This window comes from Bison bison, unplaced genomic scaffold (assembly GCF_000754665.1).
Source record: "Bison bison bison isolate TAMUID 2011002044 unplaced genomic scaffold, Bison_UMD1.0 scf7180017864072, whole genome shotgun sequence".
Taxonomy (NCBI): domain Eukaryota; kingdom Metazoa; phylum Chordata; class Mammalia; order Artiodactyla; family Bovidae; genus Bison; species Bison bison.
Genome location: NW_011494644.1, coordinates 5897046 through 5915794, shown reverse-complemented (window position 1 = coordinate 5915794; position 18749 = coordinate 5897046). Strand labels below are relative to the sequence as shown.

The 18749-nt window shown below is 47.3% G+C and overlaps 1 protein-coding gene across 1 annotated transcript in view; it reads left to right on the top strand.

Moving 5' to 3' along the window:
* The window catches only part of COG7 (component of oligomeric golgi complex 7), a 90873-nt gene that overhangs the window by 52410 nt on the left and 19714 nt on the right, over positions 1-18749 (top strand). Inside the window, exons 11-14 of the mRNA XM_010837200.1 lie at positions 1247-1312; positions 9422-9608; positions 11119-11259; positions 17080-17163. Of these exons, the coding sequence (XP_010835502.1) occupies positions 1247-1312; positions 9422-9608; positions 11119-11259; positions 17080-17163 (478 nt within the window). The remainder of the gene's footprint in view (positions 1-1246; positions 1313-9421; positions 9609-11118; positions 11260-17079; positions 17164-18749) is intronic.

The following is an 18749-nucleotide window of genomic DNA, read 5'->3' as shown; positions in this document are numbered from 1 at the left end:
AAGTTAAAAGTTAACTAGCCCTGAGATGTTTTTAATCCTTGGATTTGTCCTGACATTATAGTTTGGTGTTGAAGGACTCAGTGGCTGGAGTTTGAGGCCTAGCATAAAATTACTCGGAAATTAAATGAATATTAAATTCAGACATGATGATCATTCAGGCTTATCTCTCAGAAACAAATGGATTAAACTCATCTGCCTTTCATGTGATCAGAATGGAACATAATTCTAATATCAAAACAGTTTTCTCTTCTATGCCTGGCAAATAGCAGGCATCTCGCAAACATTAAATTATGAATTTTGGTTTTTCAATTTTAGAGACAAAAGATTTCCAACCCATTTTTTGTTTGTTTCTGTTTTTTTTTTTTTTGGTCACACTACAAAACTTGTGGGATCCTAGTTCCCTGACCAGGGAATGGAACCCAGGCCCTCAGCAGTGCAAACTCGAGTCCTAACCACTGAGCCACCAGGGAATTCCCTCCAACCCATTTTCTCAAAGACAAAAACCAAAAGCAACTTCAGTATTTTGTGTGCGTGCTAAGTTGCTTCAGTTGTGTCTGACTCTTTGCAACCCTATGGACTGTAGCTGGCCAGATTCTTCTGTCCATGGGATTCTTCATGTAAGAATACTGGAGCAGGTTGCCATGCCCGCCTCCAGGGGATCTTCCTGATCCAGGGATCAAAGCTGGATCAGATCTTTTAGGTCTCCTTCATTGGCAGGTGGGCTCTTTACCACCTGCACCACCTTGTATTTTGGGACATGTTAAATTATTTCAGATCACGTTGGATAGAGTTGTGATTCATAGCAGGGAGACCCATCACAGAGGAATATCAGAAAGGACCAGAATTTCTCTTTTACATGAATTACTAATAAATGAAACATTTCAGGTCAGCCCTCTAAGTGGGCTTCCCTGGTGACTCAGACCGTAAAGGTAAAGAATCTGCCTGCAGTGCAGGAGACCCATGTTTGATCCCAGAGTTGGGAAGATCCCCTGAAGAAGGAAATGGCAACCCAGTCCAGTATCCTTCCCTGGGAAATCCCATGGACAGAGGAGTCTGGCAGGCCTCCAGTCCATGGGGTTGTGAGGAGTCTGACACGACTGAGCTCAAAGGATTAACTGCTTTCCCACAACCCAGCACACAACCAAAAGGGTTGAATAGTTAGAATTTTTATGAATGAGATAATGTTTGTCCTGTAAATGTCAGCATTCCAGATGCTTAAACTTGAAGTGCTTTTTGTTTTGTTTAGGATAATAGCCACCTGTGGAGAGCTCTTAAGGCAATGTGGGGACTTCGAGCAGCAGCTGGCAAACAGGTAGGAGGAGCCTGGGGGTGGGTCCCTGGGCCCAGGTTTAGGGAAGAACTTGATTGAGTACACAGCACAGTCTGACGCCTCAGCGCTCCAGGGCTCTCTGTACCTAGGATACGAGGTGTCAGTATTGTCACCATTCAGCATTTATTGAGCATCTAAAAGGAGCAAGGCCTGCTTGGCAGCGGGCACGTAATTTTAGTTAGATATGAAAGTCTCAGCCTAATTGAGGAAAACAGTACATGCTATCTCCAAATTATCAGTGGGCTGGGTTCCTGCTGCATATGTGAGTCAGTTATTGGAAATTGAAATAAATTTCGCCATAGAAATGGTGTTCAAAGCAGTGGTGAAGTCCCCTTGGCCAACCTACAGAATTGGGCTGAACCAGGCCAGCCTGCCGTCTGGGTTCTGCCCCAGGATTCTGTGTTGCAAAGTGGGTGTGTGGCAATGAGGACTTCTGGGGTGGGGTCTGGAAGGTCCCTTCTGTCCCTTTCTCTATTCTGATACCTGCCCCGAAGGGACCCCTCAGAGGGCTCCAGCTGCCCAGATGCTCTTGTTTTTTTCTTTCTGCACAATCTCATTGCCTCAGTGCAGCTGGGTTCTCTGTTCTGCAAGAGTTCAGGGGAAGAAGTCTGAACTCAGGTGGTGTGAGGGCCTAGCATCTGTCCCTTCCCCACTTTCTGGAATAATTCTTCATTGTCCTAAAGTCATCTCTGCAAGAGGGACTTTCTGGCAGTGGTACAAAGTGAAAAGCAAGCCGAGACCTCGGACCGGATGGACGGTAGGGGCGAACTGCTGGGGAAGGAGGTCAGACCGCCCTTGGGGTCAGGGCCCTGAGCTGGTCATTTCTTCTTCTCACCACTTTTGGTCTTCTTTCATTTCTGATCCCATGGATTGCCTTCAAGTCGCAAGACTTTTCATGATGGTTCTCATTATGGGGAAAGTCTTGCTAGGGGTGGGGGGTGGGGTGGGGTGGAATGAGCAGCTATTGCGGTTCATGACTCCCAAACAACCCAGCACAGAGGTTATGTGGCTTCCTGGAACAAATAAAACCAGGGCATCACAGGCATACAATGGAGTGTGTGTAAATAATATAAATGATGACGTGAACGCGCCCTTCCTCCCTACTCCCACGCACACTTACGCTCACATTCATATGTAGGTGTGTATACACACACACACATGGAGAAGGCAATGGCACCCCACTCCAGTACTCTTGCCTGGAAAATCCCATGGACGGAGGAGCCTGGTAGGCTGCAGTCCATGGGGTCTCGAAGAGTCGGACATGACTGAGTGACTTCACTTTCACTTTTCACTTTCATGCATTGGAGAAGGAAATGGCAACCCACTCCAGTGTTCTTGCCTGGAGAATCCCAGGGACGGGGGAGCCTGGTGGGCTGCCGTCTATGGGGTCGCACAGGTCGGACACAACTGAAGTGACTTAGCAGCACACACACACACACACGCACACACACACACGGTGAAGGGAGCCTCTGGTGGAGGGTAATTAGGTCTGGGTTCACAAACGGCCTGTACAAAACGTGAACAGTTTACATTTACATGTTCAAAAGAAAAACATGTAGCTTATATTTTCTTAATTACGGTAGTAATTACAGTGGGTCCAACTCATTGCACAAATTAAAAGTTCACAAGTATTCAAAGTAAAAACTGAAAATCTCCTCACCTTGAAAATTCTTCAGAAGAAACAGTTACAGCCCTCCACCCCTGTCACATTTGTTGAGCTCTGACATTAAGAACCTCATCGAGTTAACTCATCAGTCATTCCAGGGGGCACAAAATCCCCATTTTTACACATGAAGAGACGTTGAGGCATAGAATTTGACACAGGTAATAGCTTCTTTTAGAAAAAATTATTTATTTTTGGCTGTGCTGGGTCTTCGTGGCTGTATGGGTTTTTCTCTAGTTGTGGCAAGTGGGGGCTCCTCTCTAGTTGCAGTGCTCAGGCTTCCCATTGCGGTGGCTTTTTTTGTTGTGGGGCATGGGCTCTGGAGCACAAGCTCAATAGTTGTGGCGTATGGGCTTAGTTGTCCTGTTGTATATGGGTTCTTCTTGAATCAGGGATCAAATCCGTGTCTCCTGCATTGGTGGGCAGATTCTTTACCACTGAGCCACCAGGGAAGCCGCAGTAATAGCTTTTTAAGTAAAATAAATTATTTGTGGAAAGAGCTGTGTCTGAGGTGATGCAAGTAAGAGGCGGTGTTTGAACGGGGATGTCAGCTGAGTCATCCTGAGTGCATGTCACACCCACACCGTCCTTCCTCAGAGATGGGTGTCCGTCCTTAGACTTGTGTTTCTCTGCGTGCATATCAGAAGTTTTACCATATCAGAACATACAGGCTTGCCTTAATCTTTTAATGAAGATGAATATTACATTCTAAAGGGCAAGGAAGGATCTGGTTAAGAAGATGCATTGGGCATTCATAGATAGGTAAAGAGCGAGCTCCTGTAACTGCACCCCAGCGACGCTGAGTGCCTGGCCCGAGCTCTCTGGCGTGATGAGAACAGATTGAATGTATCCAGGGGAGCCTTTTTACGAGGTGGCGTCATTCTGGAAGCACTGAGCCTGGAAAGGGAAAGGAGTAACAGCCACCATCTGTATTCCAATCAGGGAGCCCAAGTGTATGGCCACTGCCTGTAAAGCTTATCTTATCTCCTCATCAGTTTCACCTGCAGAGCCCAGACTGTGACTTAGGACCACTCCCCTGGGGTGGCAGCCGTGGTAGCTCCAAACACTCCAGATTACTTGAGCGACGAGTGACACTGGCTACCGGGCTTTTAGAGATCACCTAGGCAGGTGATCATTTTGACAAGGATCATTTTGTGACTTACGGGCTGAGTGAAGCAAGGCTGAGTTGGGTGTCACCCGAGGGATTTCTCTTGAACTCGGGTGACACGCAGGGAGGTTGCCGTGGCTTCTCTATACTTTTATGGTGCCCACTACCGATTTTTGGCACAGTGGCATTTTCACTGGGACACGGCTTTAGTAGGGCAGTTCAGTGGGGTGATGAGGTTTGGAGAATCCAGAATAAATGTACACATTTCCCTGGCTGAGGTGTGGGCAGCAGCTTTTCAAGAAAAGGAGATGCGTTGAGGAAGTAGGTGGAATTGGGATGTTCGTCCCTCCCTCCTTATCATGTGTGGACTTAACTGCCTTCTCCTGGCATGGCAGGTAGCCCAGCACTGGCAAATACTGGGCTTTCCTGTTAATCTCTGAGCTTCTGGGCAGGCTCTGTTGTATTTAATCATCTGAAAGCACCAAAGCTAGCTTAGAGCCCATCACAACATGAGAAAATGTTTCTTTTTTTAAAAAATGTATTTGTTTTTGGCTTCACTGGGTCTTTGTTGCTGTGCAAGGTCTTTCTCCAGTTGTGGAGAATGTGGGGCTTCTCTTGTTGCAGAGCATGGACTCTAGGCCACATGGGCTGTCTAGTTATGGCCAGCAGGCTTCCACTCCATGGCATGTGGAATCTTCCCGGATCAGGGATTGAACCCATGTCTCCTACACTGGCAGGTGGATTCTTAACCACTGGACCACCAGGGAAGTCTGAAAATGTTTCTTAATGAATGAGGAAATCAAGTTTTCATTTTTGCATTGTTTGGTTCACAATGCTGGGAAATACATATAACAGGACATCAGAGTCTAATGATGAGATCATCTCATGGTGACTGGTTGACGTGGAGGCTAGGGAAGAATGCCGTTATTTCCTTAGGGCTGGAGCTGTGTTTATTCCAACGTTTAAAAATATTGGATTTGGTTTTTATTGTACAGCACACTATTCAGACATTTTAAACTGTTATCTGTAATATTTGAAACATTCCCGGTGTAACTTCTTTTCTTCAACTTGGATGGCAGAATGATGCCACTTGCTAGCTGCCTGAGACTGAAACATGAACTGCAGTAACCCTGAGAAGGAGAGCTCACTTCCTGGAGGGAAGAGATGAAAGCTCAGCTCTCAACTCCCTGCTCACCAAATCCAGGGCCACAGGTCATTCACAGAATAATTATGGAACACCTGTTCTGTGCCCAGCACTGTGCTTTTGTTATTCAGTACTCAGTCTTGTCCTCCTCTTTGCGACCCCACGGACTGCAGCATGCCAGGCTCCCCTGTCCTTCACCGTCTCCTGGAGCTTGCTCAAACTCATGTCCATTGAGTCGGTGATGCCATTCAACCATCTCATCCTCTGTTGTCCCCTTCTCCTCCTGCCGTCAATCTTTCCCAGAACCAGGATCTTTTCTAATGAATCTGCTTTTCCCATCAGGTGGCCAAAGTATTGGAACTTCAGCTTCAACATCAGTCCTTCCAATGAATATTCAGTGAATTTCCTTTAGGATGGACTGATTTGTTCTCCTTGCAGTCCAAGGGACTCTCAAGAGTCTTCTCCAACACCGCAGTTTAAAAGCGTCAGTTCTTTGATGCTCAGCCTTCTTTGTCAGTATATGACTACTGGAAAACCCATAGCATTGACTGTACGGATCTTTGTCGGTAAAATAATGTCTCTGCTTTTTAATATGCTAAGTTTGTCATAGTTTTTCTTCTTTTAATTTCATGGCTGCAGTCACCATCTGCAATGTCTTTGGAGCCAAAGAAAATCAAGTCTATCACTGTTTCCATTGTTTCCACATCTGTTTGCCGTGAAGTGATACTGGGTGCCATGATCTTAGTTTTTTGAATGTTGAGTTTTAAGCCAGCTTTTTCACTCTGCTCTTTCACTTTCATCAAGAGGCTCCTCAGTTCCTCTTCACTTTCTGCCATAAGGGTGATGTCATCTGTGTATCTGGGTTATTGATATTTCTCCCTGCAATCTTGATTCCAGCTTGTGCCTCATCCAGCCCGGCATTTTGCATGATGTACTCTGCATAGAAGTTAAATAAGCAACGTGACAATATATAGCCTTGACGTACTGTTTTCCCAATTTGGAACAGGTCCATTGTTCCATGTCCAGTTCTAACTGTTGCTTCTTGACCTGGATACACATTTGGCAGGAGACAGGTAAGGTGGTCAGGTATTCCCAGCTCTTTAAGAATTTTCCAGTTTGTTGTGATCCACACAGTCAAAGGCTTTAGTGTAGTCGATGAAACATAAGTAGATGTTTTTCTGGAATTCTCTTGCTTTTTCTATGATCCAGTAGATGTTGGCAATTTGATCTTTGGTTTCTCTGCCTTTTCTAAATCCAGCTTGAACATCTGTCTGAAAGTTCTTGGTTGCCGTACTGTTGAAACCTCGCTTGGAGAATTTTGAGCATTATTTTGCTAGTGTGTGAGATGAGTGCAGTTGTGCGGTAGTTTGAACATTCTTTGGCATTGCCTTTTTTGGGATTGGATTTAAAACTGACCTTTTCCAGCCCTGTGGCCATTGCTGAGTTTTCCATATTTGCTGGCATATTGAATGCAGCACCTTCACAGCATCATCTTTCAGGATTTGAAATAGCTCAGGTGGAATTCCATCACCTCCACTATCTTGTTTGTAGTGATGCTCTCTAAGGCCCACTTGACTTCACATTCCAGGATATCTGGCTCTAGGTGAGTGATCACATGATCGTGATCATCTGAGTCATGAAGATCTTTTTTGTACAGTTCTTCTGTGTATTTTTGCCACCTCTTCTTAATATCTTCTGCTTCTGTTAGGTCCCTACCATTTCTGTCCTTTTTTGAGCCCATCTTTGCATGAAATATTCCCTTGGTATCTCTAATTTTCTTGAAGAGATCTCTAGTCTTTCCCATTCTACAGTTTTTTCCTCTGTTTCTTTTCATTGATCACTGAGGAAGGCTTTCTTACCTCTCCTTGCTATTCTTTGGAACTCTGCATTCAAATGGGTATATCTTTCCTTTTCTCCTTTGCTTTTCACTTCTTTTCTTTTCACAGCCATTTGTAAGGCCTCCTCAGACAGCCATTTTGCTTTTTTGCATTTCTTTTTCTTGGGGATGGTCTTAATCCCTGTCTCCTGTACAATGTCACGAACCTCCGTCCATGGTTCATCAGGCACTCTGTCTATCAGATCTAGGCCCTTAAATCTATTTCTCACTTCCACTGTATAATCATAAGGGATTTGATTTAGGTCATACCTGAATGGTCTAGTGGTTTTCCCTACTTTCTTCAATTTAAGTCTGAATTTGGCAATAAAGAGTTCATGATCTGAGCCTCAGTCAGCTCCCAGTCTTGTTTTTTCTGACTGTATAGAGCTTCTCCATCTTCGACTGCAAAGAATATAATCAATCTGATTTTGGTATTGACCATCTGGTGATGTCCATGTGTAGAGTCATCTCTTGTGTTGTTGGAAGAGGGTGTTTGCTATGACCAGTGTGTTCTCTTGGCAAAACTCTGTTAGCCTTTGCCCTGCTTCATTTTCTACTCCAAGAGCAAAGTTGTCTATTACTTCCTACTTTTGCATTTCCAGTCCCCTGTGATTAAAAGGACATCTTTTTTTAGTGTTAGTTCTAGAAGGCCTTGTAGGTCTTCATAGAACCATTCAACTTCAGCTTCTTCAGCATTACTGATCAGGGCATAGACTTGGATTACTGTGATATTGAATGGCTTGCTTTGGAAATGGACAGAGGTTGTTCTGTTGTTTTGAAGACTGCACCCAAGTACTGCATTTAGGACTCTTTTGTTGACTGTGAGGGCTCCTCCATTTCTTCTAAGGGATTCTTGCCCATGGTGGTAGACATAACTACTTGGCTAAGTGCTGGGAATTCAGAGATGAACACTTGGTGTGTTTCAGCCTCACCATCTGATGGAGAGGAATGGGACAGCATGTGCTAAATGTGTAAGAGGTGAGAGGCTGGTGAGGTCAGAGGACTGAGGCCTGAGGGGTATGATTCGGCACAGGAGAGCAGTCCCTGTAGAAGGGGTAGGATCTTTTCCAGGGGCACCAGGGAGGGGAGAGCATTTCAGATCACAGCAGCATGTGAGCAAGACATGCAAGGGCCTGAAGCATGGTGTGTGGGCTGAGCTGGGGGCGGTTGGCATGGGAATGGGAATGTCTATAAGCATATAGGGGCTCCAGTGACGGAGGGCCCTGGGTGCCATGCCAGGCGTGTTTAGTTTTATCTTGTGGGACACTGGCAGGTCTTTGGGGAAAAGATAAAATCAGATTTGCATTTAGAAAAGATCATCCCAGTAACCCTCAGAGGACAGATTAAATGAAGCAAGGAAGGGACGGCCACTGTGATCCAGACTTGAAAGTAAGGCAGTGGCAGGGACAGGCCATGGTTCCATATAAGAAAGACCCAGCCAGAATGACCTGTGGGCATAAGAGACGGAGAAAACTGACTTGACCTTAATGGCAGAGGCAGGTAGCTGCTTGTGTCAGCTCTGGCTCCTGAGACGGATCCTGTCCCCAGCATTTGTTTGAAGATTCAGGCATTTCTTGATGAAGTCATGGGATTTGTTTTTGAAGAAGTAAGTGCCTGAAAGCTGCCATGTCCAACTTCCGTGTCCATTCAGGAGGAATGGAGCAAAGGTTTTCAGTGTCCATCAAGGGAGGTCATCTTCAGTAGATAAAGAGAGTCTACTCCCCAAGCCATGCTAGAGGTTGATCATCCCATAGAACCTCCCAGCAGGCTTTGTTCCTTCTCAGGAAAGCGCCAGCCTCCCTCAATATGTCTCTCTAAACTGCAGAGTAAGCTTTATGGTGCTGATAAGCACAAGCAGTGCACAAGCCCAGTGTGTATGAGAGTGTGAGTCCTGTGGGTAGAGTTGTGCAGGGAGCTCCAGGGACGAGCTGTCCCACTCCCAAGTCTAGTGCCTCCATGACCTTTAGACTGGTGGCTCCCTTGGCTTTGACCATTCCAAAGAGATGCTCACAGAGCTCATACGTAGGAAGTGCACAGTGTTCCGGATTGCAGTGAATTGACAGCTGCCCTGAGGCTGGGCGTCGTATTAGGACGACGGCATATTCTGTTAGTGTGTTAAAACAGGAAATGAAAACGTCTGGTGTTCATCGTGCACCTGACGTCCAGCTCCCTCCTGAAGGATGCGTGGCATCTGTGTGCCTCATGAGGAGGTCCTGGGATTCAGGGAGGAGCATGAATGCTCCAGGAAGGAAGTTCCATACACGTGGCTCAGGGCATAATGGCCATCACTTTCGTTACAGGATTTTGTCCACAGCTGGGAAGTATCTCTCTGACTCCTTCAGCCCTCGGAGCCTGACCGGTTTTCAAGATAGCATCTTGACAGACAAGAAGAGCTCTGCCAAGAACCCATGGCAAGAATATAATTACCTCCAGAAAGATAGCCCTGCTGAATATGGCAGTTTAATGGAAATACTTTATACCCTCAAGGTATGAGACCAGACTGATGGCATTCTTGCACTCTTGAAAGCTTTTCCCTTGTCACTCACCCTTTCCCTAACCTGGCTGCTCTGCCCCCTGTGTGTGGGCCCTGAGCTGTGGCAAAGCCTGCTCCCATGTCTCTGTCTCAGTTATGTTGGGGTTTTAAGAGGCTGAGCAACTAAACCAGAGTCGAACCAACTGAAGCACAGTTGTAGGAGTCAGATTAACGGAGCTTTCTTACTGAAAGATAGGTTGGAGAATGCAGCTCTAGATCTGTAGCCAAATGAGCTTGCCATTCTTCCCCCAGAGTTAACTTGTCAGCAGGGTGGGCTGAGCTGGACGGCCCTGGACCTCCACACAGGGACAGAAGCTGGGAAGGTGGCCCCCAACCCAGCAGCCAGGGGAGGAGCAAGGGTAGAGAGAAGCCAGGCACGAGCACCCCCTCCCCCAGTGCAAGCTTCTCCATGTGGCAGCACAAGGACGTGGGAATCAGTGTTAGATTTGTTTGTCTGCCATAAAACTGACCTTGACTTTGAGCTTTGGGCCCCCGTGGGGTCCAGTGGCAGAGCACCCTCCTGACAAATGGAATGAGCCATAGGCTCCCTGAGAATGACCCGAGGTTCTTAGTGGTCCATGGCATCCTTTCCAGAAACTTCCTCCCCGCCACCCCCAGTCTGATTTGAATCTCAGTCTCTTGGTGATAAGTAGAGGAGATAGTACTGTTCCCAGAGCACCAAATTCAATCTGAAATTATCTATTTGGGCCTCGCACTCTGGAGGTGAGTGCACAGTGGCCCTCAGAATGTGCCTGACGCTTCAGCGTTGGCCCCCGAAGGGTCTCCCCCGCCCCTGCACCTTGACCCACTACCTGGCTGCGTTTGAGCTTGACACACACTTCTCAGAGCCATTCTGCAAGTTCACTCATCCATGCTCTGTGATTAGGTTAAAGCAGCTCCGTTTATCTTTATTGCTGATCTGATTTATGTCTGTTTGTCGTAATCGGTTCACTAATAATAGCAAAACGAAGGTTACATTTTCCACCTTTGTATTTTCTCAGGCTATTTGGAAAACCTTGGGACTCACACAGCGGGGTGGGGGTGCATGCTCTGGTGTACGGCTGAGAGAAATTGACTTGACCTCCCTGGGAATCAGGGCTCTGCCCATCACTCTTGTTTCTACTTGACACGTCTCATCATTTTTTTTCCTTTCTTCTGTACCCCCGAGGGACAGTCGCAGGTTACTTTTTCGTAAACTGTCACTCCATGAGCTGATGTTAGCTTAAGTGCATCAGAATCACCTGGAAAGTGAATGAACAATATCCAGACTTGGTGGTTCAAGCAGATCCTGGGTGTCTGTGACTCAGCGTGTCCCCAGGGGGTCCCGAGCACAGCCAGGATCGGAAACCATCGCTGTCAAGAGCCCTCTTGCTGTTTTCCTTTCGGTGGCTTTTCAAAATGTTTAGCTCATCCCTCGTTACATTCAGGGCCTAACAACCTGCCTTCTGCATTTTCTTGTCTTAGGAAAAAGGGTCGAGTAACCACCACCTGCTGTCCGCGTCGCGATCGGCTCTGACTCGGCTTAACCAGCAGGCGCACCAGCTGGCTTTCGATTCGGTCTTCCTGCGCATCAAACAGCAGCTGCTCCTCATTCCCAAGATGGATGTGAGTCTCCCACCAACCAGCCAACGCTGCCTCTCACCTGCTATGCTGGACTTATCTTCCCTTTCCCGAGCCTTAGGAGGGGCCCGCTTTGACTCTCCTGGGCTAGAAGCCTCACTGCAGGGTCACTGTTCCCTTGTAATTCATTGTTTAGCATGACTGTCTTGTGTGTGTGTGTGTGTATATATATATATATTTTTTTTTTTTTTCCTGTTCCCAAACAATTTATTCTTCTTACGGGTTACATAACAGATCATCACTAACCCCTGCCAAGGGGCTGTCTCATCTTAATAGTAGTCACTGCGATGCTGTGGTTTCAGATTGTTTTTTGGGATTATTCCTCTTGCTTGATTAACTTTCACCATTTGGAGAAGCTTACCTGTGGCCTCTCAGGGGGAAGCAAGGGAGCTTATGTGCCATTGGATAGGCTAGGGCTGGTCAGAGGAGCTATCTGATGAGGTCGAGTTGTTCTTATGCCAGATGTTTGTGGAGACTTCGTTCTGGAACTTTACCCAGGAGAGTGCCTTACCGGGGTGTGGTCTGGTGTTTTTGAGGGGAGTTTGAAGGGTAATGCTCTTTTCTATCTTTGATACTCTTGCTGTTTGGTTATTCTTGGAATGCCTTCCTCCCTTTTCTCTTCTCTGCTTGTCCTTATTACTTTTCAAGGAATTGCCCCTCAGTCCTCTATTTTCTCTACTGGCTCTTGACTTTCTCTGGGTCCAGATCTCAGGTTTCCTTTCAGATTTCTGAGACAGTCCCCTGATTAATTTTTCTTATGGACTTCTCAAGTCTATTTGGATTTGGCTTTTTTATCATTCTTCCTTGTTCTCTTTTTGGTGATTAGGATTTTTTAAAAGATAATTTTGGGGGGGACTTCCCTGACGGCTAAGACTCCTCACTCCCTTTGCAAGGGGCCTGGGTTTGATCCCTGGTGAGGGAATTAGATCCTACATGCTGCACCTCAGATCTGGCACAGCCAAAATAAATAATGAATGAAAGAAAGAGAGAAAGATAGTTTTTGGGGAAGGACCCATTTATGGGCTTTTGCTCACCAATAGATCCTTTGCTTTCTGCTGTCCCCTGGAAAATATACTAGATCGGGAGCTGAGGGCCACTCACTCATTCACTGTATGATTTGGTCAAGTCTTGTGCAAAATGCCATGAGATCTTCTCTAACCAGATCTTACATTGCTACCATGGGTGGGGTGGGGTTGCGTGTCGGGTTGGTGGTGTGGTGGCTATTGCTGTCACATCCTAGCGGAAGTGATGTCACCATAGCTATACCCAGACAGCCATGTGTGGTCTTGCTGGATCACGTGGCTGAGGCTGTTAGAGCATCTCCTTATCCTTAAAATGGGGATACAGTGATGCTCATCATATGAATATGTGAAGATTAAGTGAGGTTTCGTATATGATAGAATTTAGCAGAGTCCCATCACAGAGTAGTTGCTGAATAAGTAGTGGTTTTCTTTTTTTCTGCGATTATCAGTTTTTAAGAGTAATGATAGTTTTTAAACATAAAAATTACTCATTTTTCAGAAATTCAAACAAAACAGGAAAGTACAAGGAATAAAAGCAATAAACCCCTTCAAGGTACCTCCATCCAGAAATCATCAAGCCAGACATATCTTCCTGTCTGTTCACATGCTGAGGGCTGGGTGGGCATTGATAGATAGATGGTCCACAGGAAGAAATGGAATTGTACTACTCATGCTGATTTTTAAAAAAAAATCAAATGTGTGCAACATAGATTTTATTTGACTTTAGAAAACAAAGATAAATGAACCAAAGGAATGGTTGAACTTGAGATAATAGTTTCTTCACCATGAAAGGTATCAGTTCCCAGAAGATCTCCGCAAGATCAAGAAAGATTATAAAAACTCCTGATAGATGGAGTCACTGTTTTTGTTAATCACGTTTCCATTTTAGATAGATACTAGCATTGATTCCGGAGAAACCAATGGCAACCCACTCTAGTACTCTTGCCTGGAAAATCCCATGGACGGAGGAGCCTGGTAGGCTGCAGTCCATGGGGCCACTAAGAGTCGGACACGACTGAGCGACTTCACTTTCACTTTTCACTTTCACGCATTGGAGAAGGAAATGGCAACCCACTCCAGTGTTCTTGCCTGGAGAATCCCAGGGATGGGGGAGCCTGCTGGGCTGCCGTCTATGGGGTCACACAGAGTCGGACACGACTGAAGTGACTTAGCAGCAGCAGCAGCATTGATTCACTTGCCCTGAAAGCTGATGGGATTAGCATTCCTTCCGTCTCTCATCTCCCTTCCCCAACCTCCCAGGTTTGGTTGTTTTTTTGTTTTGGTTGTTTTTATCATTTTTATTTGTCAGAGGTTAAAAAATCTCGGCCTCCTCTTCTGAAGCCTCAGTTCTGCCAGTTACCTAGTCTTCTTCGCCACTGAGCCGGGCTGGGCGCCTCCACCATCCTTTCCCCTCTACTTCTGCATTCCACGCTCATTGTTCTGCCCCGTCCTCTGTTGCCTGATCTCACCTTCTCATTCAGGCCTCACCGCAAGGGTTCGGGCGCTGGGAACGGATGCAGGCAGCTGGGGATCAGGGGGAGTTCTCCCAGTGCGCCCGCAAGAAAGCACACAATGCAAAGGCAAACACTTTCGGCCTTAAGGATTTGAAAATGAAACCCTGGCCATTAAATGTTTGTTTTTAATGTTTGCTGGTAAATTGTGTTGCCCTTGTCCATTACAAGAATATAAACCAACACCATATTCCCTTTCAAGATAGGCTGTTGAAGTTTACTTTCGTTACCTGGTTAGAAAAGCCCCTTTGAAGGAAATTTTGAGTTGAAAAATAATCTGCACCATTTCCTTATTGACCTCTTCGGGTCCACCCCCTCTGCCCACTGTTTCAGGCCCTCCCACTCAGTCCACCCCGTCTCGCCCTTATTCCCAAGTACTTTTCCACTCTGGCTCTTCTTCCCCTCCACCCTCATCTTAGCCACCCTCCTCCTCTGTGAAGCCTTCCCAGGGCCTGCAGCCCACGGTGCTTGTCCTTTAGATGCTGTGCCCTTTTCCCACGACTCAGCCCTGGCTCCTGGCCACTCCCTTCTCTGCCCGCCCTGGCCTTCACCACCTCTGCTCCCTCGCTGAGCCCCGCTTTGCCAAGACTCTACCACCAGGTTGCATGGTTGCTTCTTTCTAAATCCGTCTCCATCTGTTTCCATGGCCACTGCCCTGGTTTGGGTTCTTGTCATCTCTGAATTGTTTCTTGAGCCTCTCCACCTACAGTCCTTCTGAGATTTGCTGCATCAGTCTTCATAAAGCATCGCTCTGATTTTGTCTCTGCACATTCAGATCCCTTCCCTGGCTCCTCACAGTCAATGTGATCGTCTATTTTTAAAAACTTTTTATTATGGGAACATTCCCTACATATATGCAAGAGTAGAGGGAAGAGTGTAATAAACTGTGTGTCTTCATCACCCTGCTTTGACACTGACCAACTCTTGGCTGTCCTGTGTCATATATACCTCCTTATCTAAAATAAGAGCTCTAGGGACTGCCCTGGTGGCACAGTGGATAAGAATCCACCTGCCAGTGCAGGGGACACGGGTTTGATCCCTGGTCTGGGAAGATCACACATGCCACAGAGCGATGAAGCCTGTGCACCACAGCTGCTGAGCCCATGCTCTGGACCCTGTGCTCCGCAACAAGAGAAACCGCCTCAGTGAGAAGCCTGCACTCCACAACACAGAGTAGCCCCTGCTTGCCACAACCGGAGAAAGCAAAGTAACAAGGACCCAGCGTAGCCAAAAATAAATAAATAGAACTCTCAAAATAATCACAATACCATGCTGCTGCTGCTAAGTCACTTCAGTCGTGTCCGACTCTGTGCGACCCCAGAGACAGCAGCCCACCAGGCTCTGCCGTCCCTGGGATTCTCCAGGCAAGAACACTGGAGTGGGTTGCCATTTCCTTCTCCAGTGCATGAAAGTGAAAAGTGAAAGTGAAGTCGCTCAGTTGTGTCCGACTCGTCACGACCCCATGGACTGCAGCCCACCAGGCTCCTCCATCCATGGGATTTTCCAGGCAAGAGTACTGGAGTGGGGTGCCATTGCCTTCTGCATAAGCATCCCTAAAAAGAAAATTAAAAATAATTCCTTAATGTCATCAATTAATGTTCAAATTTCTGATTGTCTTATATAAATGTCATGATTTGAATCAGGATCCAGACTAGCTCCGCACATTGGTGGGTATGTCTTTTATATCTCTTTTGAGACGTAACAGGTTACCTTCTCATCTCTCTCTCTCCCTCCCTTCCTCCTTCCTTGCCTCTTTCTCTTTTCTCTCACTCTCGTTTCCCCTTTTCTTAGCCTGGTGTTCACACTGTGCATTCTCCTTCCAACCTTTCCTCTCTGCACCTCACGCGTCCTCTGGCCAGCCCTTTCTCTAGCCGCCTTGGGCTCCTGTTCCTCTGAACTCTTATTGTATAAAATCGACATCCACCACTGAGAACTCCTGAAGTGGAAGCCTGTGTGTGTGTGTGTGTGTGTGTGTGTGTGTAGGTGTCAGGGGGTCTCGATTCCCTAGGGAGAGCAAGAACCAAGATCAGCCATTTCTTTGTCTCTCCCTACAAAGCCTGGCACAGCACAGGCACTCAGTGTGCGTGCCTGATCCATGTGTCCCTCCCTGTGGGGTGGGAGTTAACTGAAAAAATGTAGGATATTTTGAAATGAAAGGATTCTCAGAAAAGAACAAGAAGTTTAGAAAACTACAGGGGCAGGGCTGGGGAAGAAAAGACTTTGTCTAGAGCAGGCAAATTAAGAGCTGAGTTGGTGCTCGAGAGCGTGGGGAGGAGGGCTGCAGCTTGGCCTGGGCCGGGAGCCCAGGGGCGGACGTGGTCACGCCATTCCCGGAAAGCTACTTAGAGGATCAAGCAACCAGATCGGTCTCAGGTGGCTGCAGAGAGCAGCTACCATGTGACCTCAGGAGTCCCTCCAGGAGTCCAGCCAGCAAAGGCCCTGCTTTCCAGGCTGGCTCTAGGGAGACTCGGGTAAGAATTAAGAAGCTAGACTTGAGTGTGAAGGTGTGCCGGGCTGGCCTCTGTAACCACGCGTGTACCGTAACTGGCCTCACTCTATAGAGGAGCCCAGGGAGGCTCCACAGTGACGTCGTGGTTCCACTAAATGACAAAAGGAGACATGTCGTGCTGCAGGTCTCTAGACGGGGGGTCAGGAGAGGATAGAGGGGCTGCCGGTGGGGTCTGGAGCCTCCTTCTCATCCCTTTCCCACTGAGTTCTGAGTCAGCTGAGACCTAGATCCAGGAAGCAGGTGGATCAAAAGCAGCAGCTTTACCTTATTGGCAGCAGTATTGGTGAACACGGTTCCTGCAACCAGACAGGGCTTCCGACTCACATATGGTCTCTGGGGAGGGTTTTAGCAGGGGTCCTGGTCTCTACAGGGTGCAGGCTGACGACCCCAGAGTTAGTGAGGCTACCTGTGCCCGGCAGAGAAACCCAGAACAAGAATAACCAGCTCTTTCTCTCACCTTCCGAGAAAGGTGAAGAGAGTATCGGTTCCCATTGAATAGTTGAGTTGGAAAGGTGGGACTTCCTGCTTTGTAGAGTTTTATGGATCAGAAAGGATGCAGAGAGAGAGAAAGAATTGCCTCCTCTGTGGCGGGCTTCCCGGTGATGACTGGAGGAAGAGAAACCCCTGCTCTGCCACGTGGCAATAACACCAGAGGCCAGCTCTGAGCAGAGACAGCGCCTGCGGTGGGTGCCACGTTCTTCTGTGCTTTCCCTTGCTGCCTGGGTGCTGTGACCCTGACTGCTTCCTCTCCTTCCTCCCCTAGAGCTGGAACACTGCCGGCATTGGAGAAACCCTGACCGATGACCTGCCCACCTTCAGTCTCACCCCGCTCGAGTACATCAGCAACGTAAGAGCCTCTGAACACTTTGCTCTGTGCTGATCACAGCATCTGAGACTGCGTCGTGTCTGACCCTTCCACATGCAATGGTCCTGGCTGCCCCGGTGCTGTCTGGACCTGTGCTTTGGGACAGTCTCCATCCGTAACCAGGAGTTTAAGGAAATGCAGCTGACTTCCTTAAGTCAGCTGATGAAACACATGTGGATTTTGGAGCCGAACACATTCCTGCCCCTGGCCCATCCCTCTCAATGTGAGATGTGGCCAAAACCTGAGGGCTTCAAAGTGTGAGTCCAGTAGGACAGGGTCCCCAACCTTTAGGATCTAGTGCTTAATGATCTGAGGTAGAGCTGATGTAATAATAATAGGGGTAAAGTACACAATAAATGTAGTGCACTTGAATTATCCCCAAACCACACCCCCAGCCATGGGAAAATTGTCTTCCATGAAACTGGTCCCTGGAGCCAAAGATGTGGGAGACCACTGCAGCAGGAGATTCAGAGCTTGGGAAGATGGGAAGCAGGTGGTCAAATTCTTCATGACTTTTCAGAAGAACAGTGTGTCATAGTTGTGTGTTCAAACCCAAAAAAACATGTAGTGAGCACCTACCTTTTACCAGGCCTGTGTGCTCATGCTTAATTTCATAGCAGCAGGTACATCTCTTCCCTGGTGGCTCAGATGGTGAAGAATCTGCCTGCAGTGTGGGAGACCTGGGTTTGATCCCTTGGTTGGGAAGATCCCCTGGAGGACAGAATGGCTACCCACTCCAGTATTCTTGCTTGGAGAATTCCATGGACACAGGAGCATGTCCATGGGGTCAGAAAGAGTCAGACACAACTGAGCGACTAATACTTCCACTTTCAAGTAAATCTCTACAAGAATTTTAGTTATACAGGCTTAATGTTAACAAAGAGCAGAATGAGCCTTGCAGGGGAACAGGGGCACCTCAAGGCCTTTGCCCCTTCACCTTTCATCCTTGGGAGCTGATTGTCTCCCAGACATCTGCATGTGGCCTCTCTTTTATTGCCCTTCCTGCAGTCCAGCTGCATTGTTTTTAAATGTCAGTGAACCTAAGAAATGTCCGGGAGCAGCAGATCCCAATCATGTCTTCCCCATACTGTGGGAGAGTTCTGTGATTTTTCAGGGGTGATTTTGAGGTGGGTGATCTCTGCCATGAGCATTCACTTTAGGACCCACCCCTTTGTAAGTCATGACTACTGAAAAGATGGGAAAGAATTTTAAAAGTAAACACGGTACAGTTAGAGGAGGCCTGTGTGATCCCACTGGTGAGTAGCAAAGAGAATGGCCTTCCACACTCTGTTCATTGAGCAGTGTCATTGTCCACAGGGCAGTTGTTTTCCTCTGTTTTCAGGGCATCATCCAATATCCTGGACTGAGGGAGCTGAAAATGTGAGTCGGTCTTTACAACCAATGAGAAGACTCTCATTTTTAGGATTGAGATTTGTGTGGCAGTGGTAGTTTCGTCGCTAAGTCATGTCCGACTCCTGCGACCCCGTGGACGGTAGCCTGCCAGGCTCCTCTGTCCATGGGGATTCTCCAGGCAAGAACACTGGAGTGGGTTGCCATTTCCTTCTCCA